Here is an 11,695-nt window from a genome sequence, read left to right on the forward strand (position 1 = left end):
ATACATAAACCTCTCCGTCAATAAATATGACTGACTTTTTTGGGCAAGAAGTACTTAGGTATACACTGTTGGCCGATACTGGTCCACAACCGTAAAGATAAATAAATGCCAACAACTGCTTGCACTTGGTTTTCCTTTTAAGAAATAAAGAAAGCAAGTAAATGTACGTGACAATCTACAAAAAAAAAAAAAAAAAAATAACAAGCAAACAAGGAACAGACTACTAAGACTTGGACTGAAAACCAAAGGGGTTGATACCACTGAAAATGGGAGTTAAAAAAATAAAGTAATATAAAAAATCACAAGAAAAGGACACAAAAAAAAAAGAAGAAGAAGAGACAATGTCTTCCACATGGAGATACAGTCCCAGCTGGAGAACTCCTTTGGCCTTGGTGCATGTCACAAAGTTCTTAGTCCGTTTGATTTGTGCCAGGGCATCCTCATGAATGAGGAGGTACAGTGTAGCATCGTACGAGCGTCATTCCGTCTTGTCGCCATTCTCAACCACAGTTTCCTCAAGGGCCTAAGAGAAGTGAAATAAATTTACATCAAGACATAATTCAGTTTCCCATAAAGTTTTCAATTCTTGGTATGATCATTTGAAAGTTTTCATTACTGTCTTCAAGGCCGTCACAGTAATATAATTATTGTTAAAACCACAATCGTAACCATAATTATCATTACCATTATAATTTTCATTATCACTGTTACCTTCATTATCATAATCCTTACTTTTAGTGTCATTAATATTATGATACAAAAACATAATTATCATCATTGATTAGACCATCGTCATCATTTTTGTCATTATCACTGCACTGGAACATTGTTACAAAGAAGTTTGGTGTGACAAAAACCTCACATAATATGGTGATTTTGCAAGTCCAAATTCTTCATATTTTCCTGTGTTTGCACCCTGGTATAATGAGAAACCTGATATGACAAGGTAATTGTCATGGTTTCTAGGTCCTTGTTATAATGAGAATTCCCTCTACCTCCTCTGTTATTTCATCATCAGTACTAATTACTGTCAAATTCATTCATTTTCTGGGCAATGATCATAACCCTTGCTGATAAGATTCTGATACATTATGTTATTGTTTACGATCATGGCACTCATCACTCATTCACAATGTGCAGATGTCGAAGTGATTTGGTACACCACTGCTATACCAGCATGTCTCCCATTCCCTTCTCTGCTAAATTTAAATGCTTTTAGATGTGTGGTCCTGTCTAATATTTCCCGGTAAATATGTACATATGTGATTGTCAAACTTTCAGATGCACACATTCTGTCACATGGCCTTGTCAACCTTATGATGGACGTCCTACCAGTAAACATGTCTGCTAATTTCAATCAATGAAACACTTGCTGTTTAAATGTTGATCGGAAAAAGAAGGTAGACAGGTAAAGAAAGCAGGCTTGGCAAATTTTTCCAGTGATGCAGACATACACTTGCAAACTACAAAAATGCTGTATGTACCACTTCCTTCATTAAAGAAAATTTTACAGCTGAACTAGATGCCTTATATCAAGGGCATACCCACCTCTTTGGCAAACTGGGGTAGTACAAAGGATGCTCTGTGGATGTCTGCATTGTAATACCTCAGACCCATCTCCTTGACTTGCTCGGAGGTGAGTTTAAAGATGGGATCCCTGAATGATGTCTCCTGATGGACGGGAGCCAAGGAAAAGGAGATAAATCAAACCAGGTTCGGGCAGAAGAAGGGATTTAAAGTTGTAGCTCTCATTCAGGGCTTGACACGAACATTTTCCTCTGGTCTTTGAATATACCAGTTCTGTAATGTATTCAAATTTATGCATGCTTTGTTCACAAAAGTTTCCCTTAACAACAAAGCTCGCCAGGGGGTTGCCCTACCTCTAGCAACAACTACAGCAAATTCCTGCCTATGGAACGTAATTTGAGGGAGCAGGTGGATGACATGCCTTGTCACTATGCTGCACCAAGAAGAAGATGAAAAATGTAAAAGGTTTACACACGACAGACGCCGAACAAAGAGCAATTATACATGTAATAGCTCATTTGAGACTTCGGCTCAGGTGAGCTAAAAATGGATTCACGTCTCATTGCACAACGACTAGCCACTTTCTGAGAAAGATGTGTCTTTATGATGGCAATCACTTTGTGCTATCCCTTCTTAAAAACAATGGGTGGTAGAGAATAATTATGGTAAAGACATGGGGGTGCACGAATAGAAATTGCTCAAATATTACTGAAATAGATATCAAAACTACTCAGCTGTACGTGTCTGTATAATAATCAGACATATCATTTTATAAGAAATATACTTGAGGATGACACCATTTAAGTTCATTTGCTGGAAATATTCGGAAAGTGATGAAACTAGCTTTCCTAGACGGTAAAATTTCAAACACTTTCACAACATACAGCTCAGATTTACACTTTAGCACATACATGTATTTTGGGACAGTACTCACTTTGTTTTATACGCTTCATCATTAGTGAAATTTCATTCGATTTTATTTATAAATGAGCAGCATATACCCGATATTATGTTAGCATTAAAAGCGAATCTTCAGATTGCTCAGAAAAATGGCAGCTTCAAGCATCATACACTTACATCAAAGGCACACATGCACCTGTGGAATTCTTTTGTCCATTCATATAAAATTTACAGCTTAATTATAGCCAATAAGCAGCATATACCTGATGTTATGTTAGCATCAAAAATGAATCTTCAGATTGCTCACAAAAGGCGTTTTTCACATCAGCCCGATAAAAATCCAAGCTCGAGATATTTTTCGCGATCGCAAATTAGCGCGCTATTTCATTTCCTATTCACATCAGCCCGAACATTATCAAATAGTGCCCTAGTTCGCATTTATTATCCTGCTATTTCAGAAATTTCCCAAGTTGGACTCGAGAAAATTTTCTCCATCAATTAGCGCGCTAATTTCTATTTACATTTAGCGTGCTATTTTGTGATCGGGTTAATTTCCCAAGTCAGAAAATAGCGCGCTATTTCAAAACATCGGGCCGATGTGAAAACGCCTAAAGATGGCGGCTTCAAGCATTGAACATCAAAGGCACAAATGCACCTGTGGAATTCTTTTGTCCATCCATAGAAAATTTACAGCTGACTGAATAATTACAGCCAGTTGGAACTCCATCTCTCGAACATCTTCTGATAACACACAACAGTTTATACAGCCATGGCAATACCACTATAGATCATTTCAATCTTTTCTTCTTTTTTTTTTCTTTTTTTTTTAACCCAGTAAAAATAACCCAGTGTTGCACATTGTAGCTCCATGAGCGATTATTTATGGTTCAATAGATTTTCCCTCTCCCAAACAATTCACAAGCCACAAGGACCCAAGCAATTTAAGGGATGGTACAGTAATTGGTGGAGAAGAGAATTGGGCTTTTAACTTTTTTATGAGATATCAAGAAAACACTTATGAAATAGTACAGAGCATACCATTTTAAGAGGAATTCAAAGTTTATTTGATGAAAATTGGGTTTGGAATGACTGAAACATCCAAAAACAAAGTAAAACAAAGCGATCGTAATGAAATGTGGGTCTCACACTTTATTAGAATCACTCTGTTTTGGGTATCTCAGCCATTTCAAAACGAATTTTCATCAAATAAACAATGAATTCCTCATTGAATTACATGATCTTTCATATTTTATAAGAGGTTTCTCCATATCTCACCAAATATGTTAGAAACCTGAAATTAGGTCTCAACCAAAACTATACGATCCCCTTAAAGGAAGACTATAAACCTGAAAGTTTGATACGGATCACTGTATTTAACTTCTGCAAAAGTGTGTATCTCAAATGAAACAAATGTCTGCAGCATGTTGAAAGCAAATTCACATTCCAGCTCGATGAGTTTTGAGAGAATAAGGACTCTACTTTTCTTGAGTTGGGCCCTGGTATTTTGCATTCATGTACTGAGGAGAGTGGAAAAGCACTGAGAATGATTACCAGTACATTTTAGTGTTTCACAGGGAAATTATTGTCCGCTCAGTTTGCATCGAATACCAGGCATTCACAGGTAGTCTGGTCTTTCCTGATTAAATTCTTGTGATGAACAGCACAGGAAATTGCTTAGTTTTCACATTTTTTTTTTTTTTTTTTTTATTGTACAAGACAAATAATGTGTATGAATAGCTACTCTCACCAGGACTGAAACCTATTTTAAGATACATTTAAAGGACAAGTTCACCTTCATAAACATAAGGATTGAGAGAATGTAGCAATATTAGTAGAACACATCATTGAAAGTTTGAGGAAAATCGGACAATCCGTTCAAAAGTTATGAATTTTTGAAGTTTTTGTGCAGTAACCGCTGGATGAGAAGACTACTGCAGTGTGTGAATAACTTAGATGTCACATGCGTACAACAGTAAAGGAAAATATAAAGAGAATTTCACAAAATTTCATCTTTTGAGAAAAGTACACATTCCCCCGACTCGTTACCGACAAACGTTATGGGTAATATTATTCCCCCTGCCTTTAGAAAGAGGCAAGTCAAGTGCTCCTTTATTATGCGAAAAAAGTGAAAATATGTTGAATTTTCTTTACATTTTCTTCATACTGTTGTACGCATATGACTCACAAGCTGTAGTAGTCTCCTCATTCAGCGGTTCCAACACAAAAATTTTAAAAATTCATAACTTTTGCATCGATTGTCAAATTTTCCTCAAACTTTCACTGATGTGTTCTACTAATGTTGTTGCATTCTCTCAATCCTTATGTTTATGAAGGTGAACTTGTCCTTTAACTACATTTGATGGATAAAATATTTGAGTTCAAGATGCGATTCTAGCAGCAGCTGTTAGAGCTGAATGGGTCCTCTCCCCAAATTCGACTGAATTGTGATGGAAAACAACAACCTACGGGGCATCGAAAAAAACACTTGCTCATACAGGAGATGTCTATGGGAGGTGGTCACAAAAATGGCAAAGCAAGAAAGCAATGGTTATATTGACCCTCTAGCTACAACTTTCACAGTGGCTGAGTCTGGTCTGTTTCATTTGGGAATGACATAAATATTAGAATTTTAGAACCTATTCTAGGAGCAAATCAATAAAAACATTGTGAAGAAACTGAGGTCCGGGGTTGCCGGGCAAAATACAACATATATATATATATATATATTTTTTTTTACTTTGTATTTTTCTGGTCACGAGTGTGCAGCCTATGCAGCATATGAGGTATGCTGCGCTACGAAACTCTACAAAGGCTTAGTGTAACTATCCCCTCTGGGGGGGCGTGGCTTACGGGACTCATGCTGCATAAAGTGAAGCCGATGCAGCCCGAGGGGTAGGTGGGAATGCTGGTGACGGCGTAGTCTACCACTGGGAAGAGTGTGCGGCAGAACGTCTGCATAGTCTTGATCAGCGACAGATGGAGCCAAGGGGATTCACCTACAATGTACCATGGGGGGAGGGGTGAGAGCGGATAGAGGAAAAGAAAAATGATGAAATGAATCTCTTGCTGACATACACCTTATCCTTGTCCACAAACTCAGAAATAGCAACTGTACACATAAATCAAACTTGGTCACGCTTGTTTGAAAATTGCTTAAATAATGAGAACCTTACACATAAACCATAATTGTGAAACAATCTGACCGAAAAAGGAATATACACAATTCTATTTCTTCAGCTTTTTTTCTCTAAAACTAATTATAATTTTTATTCCATTCCCTACTAAACTTGTGATGGTTTTGCTGTTGATCCCTGTTACTCAACATCTTAAAGGGGATGGCTAGTAACCGATCAGTGGGAATGCTGAAGGATGATTGTTCCACTCCTTGTGGGATTCATTTAAGAATACATTATATAATTATATATACTGTTGTGTGAAAATTATTTGCTTCAGAACGGTCTCATATTCAAGTAATGTGCAGATTAATGCCCCGTCACTGACCAGGCACGCTAACCTGGAAACATTAAATTGCCAAGTTATGCATTATAAGACTTTAACATTTGTGACGGACGACGGACGAACGACGGACGGACGCCATTTGGATCCCTTAGTCTCGCCTTCACCTCCGGTGGGCGAGACAAAAATGAAATGTTTGTTGAATTATGGATCAGCAGTTGCACTCTTACAAATTTCATTAGTAGAGAGAGACAAACTGGAGAAAAACTCAGAGCAATTGAAGAAAGAGGTCAGGACTAATCATCTGTACACTCTTGGTATAGTCTATTGTTTTGTTTCTGTGGAAGTCAACTAGTTTTGGGTGTTAATCAGACCAGAAGGTGCTACTTTTTTTTTTTCTTCTTTTTGATACCTTGTGTACCAATGATTCCTCCAGGCTTCAGGGAACTCCTCATCAACTCATAGTACTCCTGCTCAAACAGCATCTTGGCAGGTCCTGGAATAACGAAACACAAATTATGATAAATAAAGTATAAATACAGTAAAAAAAAAAAGAAGAAAAAGATGATTGTGGTAAAATCACACAAAGTCCACACAATGGTGCACCATTAAGTGCATTCAGCTAAACCAATAAGTTGAAACATTTCCTGTCACACCTTTCCATACTGCAAGGCAGTATGTACCCATTTTTTTCAGGTTTTACTAGTCCATTCCTAAAAAAGTTACTGGTCCAACAGTAATATTTACTGGCCAGGGACCGTCAGACCAGTGCCAGTGTGCAGCGTTGCATATTGATATCTATCTCTCTGCCCACATATTATTTACCCAACTATTAATCTGTTTGTGTATCTTTCTATCTATCTATCTATCTATATTAGTACACATTTCAATGTATTCAAACTGGTTTCATGTCAAAATGCCCGCAATTCGCCCTGTGGGCTGCAATAGATGTGTTTTAATAAAATGCCTTTTAATCAATCAGTCAATCAATCAATCAATCAATCAATCAATCAATCAATCAATCAATCAATCAATCAATTCACCTGTGTATATCTATCTGTCTATCCATTCATCTTTCTGTGTGTTCGTAATCACTGGTTTATGTAAAACATATAACTTCGTCTTGGTGAGCGCAAAAATCGAGTTGAAGCCTGCACATGGTGGTTTATAAGAAAGAGCTTACTCTCAAAGTATATCTCACCAATCGGGTCTGAGGAATCTGTGATGATGACGTCAAATGCGCCTTTGTTCTGCTTCATGAAGGCAAATCCGTCGCCTATGTGTTGGTGCAGCTTTGGGCTGCTGTAACCTACTGCCATGCACGGCAAATACTTCTTGCACACTTCTATTACTTTCTAAAAGAAGAAAAAGAGGATGAAGAAAAAGAAGAAGATGAGGAAGAAGAAAAAACAGCAAAAGGAGAAAGAGAAAGAGCCCATCATTTATTTGCAGTGTTTAAATGATGTTTAATGTGTGTAACCTAGTTTGATACCTACACATAAATGTCTGCCATTTTTTAACTGATAGGATCCCCAAATGTTAAGAGTACAGTGTAGGTAATACTATTAAAAGAAATGATGAATTGGAACTGTTGAATGTAATTACACAAGAGGAAACGATGAACAGGTTTTTATTGTAATTACTTTTATATGATTGATAGTTATTGCACAAAGGTCTATCAACCTCATACTGCTTTTTATGCCTTAAAGATAATAAAAAGTTTTGGTACCTCAAAAGTGTCCTTGAATTTCCTTGTCTTAGTTTGTGTTTCAGGTTAAAGTACCTTTCATATAACTAACACTGTGAGACTTACTCGCCCCAAAGTGCTCTCATGTCTTAGTAATCATGCAATTAACTGCGACCAGCAGCCCCATACGCATAGCGACCAGCAGTCCCATACGCATAGCGTAATCGGGCTTCGCATTGTAGCATTCAGGATCATGACAGATTTAGTATCGCAGGGTAAATGTCAACTTAAAATCCCATAAATTCTTCAATTTGAAGACTTACCAATTAAGTTGAAGTATTGAAAACAGGCTTTGGGCAATGTTTGGTTCTGCCTATAGTCCCTTTCTGTTCGAATTGATGACTGAATGTGACTCGGTCGACAGGACCTTAGGAGAGCTACATACAGTACACTGAATACTACAGCCAGTGCCTGCGAACACATCACATGCGCACAAATTTCAAATCCATGAACGGATAAGATGTTTGTGTGCGCATGCGCTGGCCATGGTATCAAGTGTATGTAGCTCTCCCAAGGTCCTCTCGACCGAGTCACATTCAGTCATCAATTCGAACAGAAAGGGACTATTGGCAGAACCAAACGTTGTTCGAAGCCTGTTTTCAATACTTCAACTTAATTGGTAAGTCTTCAAATCGAAGAAATTTTTGGATTTTAAGTTGACATTTACCCGCGATACTAATTCTGTCATGATCCTGAATGCTACAATGCGAAGCCCCATTACGCTCTGCGTATGGGGCTGCTGGTCACAGTAAGCTATGCGTACAATGGGCTGCACGCTGCTGGTCGCAGTCAGTGGTTTCGTACAATATTTATCGACGCTGTCCAGCGTCGGCTCTGGTACGAAACCATTATTGCATGATTACTAAGACATGAGAGCACTTTGGGGCGAGTTATTCTCACAGACAACGTACTTTAACCCGAAACACAAACCAAGACAAGGAAATTCAGGGAAGCTTTTGAGGTACCAAAACTTTTTATTATCTTTAAAGTCGACATTATCCTACCTTTGGATTGCCTTTATACTAATTTCTGCAATTCTGGTCAATGTTAACAATCAGCTTTTTAATGTTTATGAGAATACAGGCATCAAATTTCCCTTTCCAAAGAAATTCTTAAAGGAACGAAAAATTCATGGTTCAGCAAACTATATATATATATATATATATATATATATATATATACAATGTGGTACCAAATGCTTGATTGAAATGAATAAATGAATAACCATATCCGGAGACAATTTTCTTTCATTGTTTTTCAATCTCTGTGATTCTTAACATTCTACAGCAATTCTACTGAAAAATAAAAGGAAAAAAAATCCAAAAAATAATCATGAATTATCTGTTCTTACCCCATCGATTTCACACTGTGTAACAGACTCGACTGCTGGATGCTTCACAACTTCCCTAATCACTCCACCATCTCCACCACCTACTACCAGAACCTGCAAATTGCAATGGCATATATGCATTAAAATGAGGAAGAAAAAGCATTAAAATAAAAAAAAAGACTGATAAAATCAAATGATGATTTGCACAGATGCAACATTCACTCTACAGACAAATGGAATGCGACTTATAATTTATGTACCGGTATTCAATAGCACTCTGATGTCTGTGTGTGTGAGTGTGTGTGTGTGTGTGGGGGGGGGGGGGGTGTCAAAACATCGTTGAAATCATTTTATTTTTTGTCTGAGTCTGAGAGTAAATAAAGATAAGAAGTCTTTCTTTGTAAGACTTAGAAGCCTGGAAGCTACCATATCAGCGGATTATGTTGCCTATATCTGGCTGTTTTGGGAAATTGTCTTTACTTAGTTACTGCTTTTTGAATTTTCACTTCACAATCCTTATCCCTTCCTTTTCCTTTCACAAATCTCTCTTTCTTTTTTAATCTGCACCAGTTCTATTAAGAGATAAAATCCTTGTACTCCTCATCTTATTGCATTTAAATAAAAGAGAATAGTTTGGTTGAAAGCCTATTATCTGACACTATAGGTTTTATACCTTTTTGGGGTTGGGATGTGAGTTGAGTGGAAGGAACGCGAGCATCTCCTGGTAGCTAAACTCGTCTCTCTCCGTGCACTGAATTGCTCCATCCAAGACGAGCACATTGCCGTAGGTTTTACTGTTGAGAACAAGACGAGATGTCAGAGTTAAGAGAAAGTAAACATGACAACAAACTTTGAAGTACCGTCTTTATTTTATTTCATAAAAGTGAGCATGGTCTTGGTATAGAAGATCGAAGAGGCATGTTCCGAGCACATTTCTTATACTTGCAAAATAGACTACCCTCAGTCTACTCTGGGATATTCTGACTTGAAAAAATCTCTTGGCTTTAAAATTGGAATAAGTATATCAAATTACACCACATACTTATGACGAGGGAAGTTCTGATTTTGCGAGAGCCAAGATTCACGAAATAACATGCACACGAAAGTTCTTGTCTACAGTTTATCAAAATTTGACTGCCTGCTACCAGTACCTTGGACACAGGTGTGGGGTTTTTTGTTTGTTTGTTTGTTTTTTTTTTACTGCACAAAACTAACAAAATACAATCTAGATAGACTTCTTTGAATAAAAACCATCAAAACAGACCCTTTGACAATTTACATCATTAGGCCTACATGTACAATTTAATTATAGGATTAGCAATACTAACCATGCTAACTACCGGTACCAAGCTATCCAAGTATAGACGTCTAACTAGCGCCTTTGTCTAGTCTAGTGTTTTGTTCTGTTTGTTTGTTTTGTATTTTTTTGAGGCCATGGAAAACAGGAAATTAGATGCGATCAAAGCAAAGCCAAAGGGAAGGGGGGGGGGGGGTATCATCCACATTAAGCTCTAGGGATGGTACAGACGGACACAGTATTGGTGGAGATGAGGATTGGGCTTTTAATTTTTTGAGAGATAGGCCTACCAAGAAACCACTTCCAATGATGAAATAGTAGTAGGCCTACAGAGCAGAAATTTACCATTCTAAGAGGAATTCAAAGGTTATTTGATGAAAATCAGTTTTGGAATGGCTGAGACATCCAAAAGCACAGTAAAACAACATGATAAAAGATGGTCCCACCTTTTATTTCAATCGCTCTATTTTGGATATGTCAGCCATTTCAAAACCAATTGTAATTGAATATAAACATTTCCTCTTGAAATTACAATGTTCTTTCACATTTCATGAGGTTTCTCATTTTTTTATCTCACCAAAAAATATTAGAAACCTGTGAAGAAGGTACAGCTTACAGGTATAGGTCTCAAGCAAAGCTACGATCCCATTTTAATACAATTACAATATAGGTATAGTATAACCCTTTGCTTGGCTTGGGGTCTTGCCTCTTGCCCGACCAACCCCCGCCCCCCAACACACACATATCGAAAACTGAATCACTTTACAAAAGGGAAAGAGAAAAGAAAGGAAAAAAAAAAAAACAACAACAAATCGGCTATAAAATAGTTTATGTAGAGTTCTATAGACTGTCTAACGTTACTTTATAGAATCTAATCTAAAAGTGTTTATACACTAACGTTAGATTGTGGATTGGTTTGACTAGACCTAGATTGATCAAGACTTGCAATTCTGGACCAAGTGGTTCCAATAATGAGAACTAGATCTGTATAAATGGTTACCTTTTAAACACAAGAACATCTTGATATTTAGATCTCTCGTGAAACAGAACTTCTTCCACCTCCAGCGACGCCGCCTCGCCGGGCCACATCGGGCTCAGCTCGCTGAACCAGCCCTCCTTGAATGCATCCATGACTGGCTAGATATTGCTGTTTAGAACGCTGTGTGATTTAAATTACGACGGCTGCAAAAACTTCAACAGTAGTGTTCAATATCAAACCACGAAATGCAAATGAGAAGAGATAGAGTTCTGCACGACTAAAATTGCTATAAACACAGATTTCTTCGAACTATTGATGTGTAAATTTACGTCGTCTTCACCCACGTGCATGTCAATGTAACCCCGGAACAGAGTGAATCCAGCTATACTATGTAGCTAGCTGCTCACGTACGACGGACACGACACGGCGGCGAATCGATGGAGGTATACTATACTGTAG

At 37.6% G+C, this 11,695-nt stretch overlaps 1 protein-coding gene across 1 annotated transcript; it reads right to left on the reverse strand.

Annotated features, from left to right (window-relative positions):
* Window positions 1-349: 349 nt before the first annotated feature.
* Window positions 350-11,453, reverse strand: LOC140238935 (spermidine synthase-like). The gene is made up of 8 exons (XM_072318833.1): window positions 11,258-11,453; window positions 9,634-9,754; window positions 8,982-9,074; window positions 7,085-7,238; window positions 6,296-6,379; window positions 5,278-5,423; window positions 1,549-1,671; window positions 350-523 (listed from the first exon to the last, which is right to left on the reverse strand). The coding sequence occupies exons 1-8, from the start codon at window positions 11,386-11,388 to the stop codon at window positions 479-481; spliced, it is 897 nt and encodes a 298-aa protein (XP_072174934.1). The 5' UTR covers window positions 11,389-11,453; the 3' UTR covers window positions 350-478.
* Between the last annotated feature and the right edge of the window lie 242 nt (window positions 11,454-11,695).

Source organism: Diadema setosum, chromosome 15 (genome assembly GCF_964275005.1).
Source record: "Diadema setosum chromosome 15, eeDiaSeto1, whole genome shotgun sequence".
Taxonomy (NCBI): Eukaryota; Metazoa; Echinodermata; class Echinoidea; order Diadematoida; family Diadematidae; genus Diadema; species Diadema setosum.

Bases quoted from the DNA above. Each gene is read 5' to 3' on its own strand.
- LOC140238935 (XM_072318833.1), bottom strand. From the start codon at position 11,388: ATGGATGCATTCAAGGAGGGCTGGTTCAGCGAGCTGAGCCCGATGTGG. The intron at 6,380-7,084 runs GTGAGATATACT...TCGTTATTCCAG, and splicing joins AGATTCCTCAGACCCGATTG to GACCTGCCAAGATGCTGTTT. The intron at 5,424-6,295 runs GTATCAAAAAGA...GGTACATTGTAG, and splicing joins AGGAATCATTGGTACACAAG to GTGAATCCCCTTGGCTCCAT.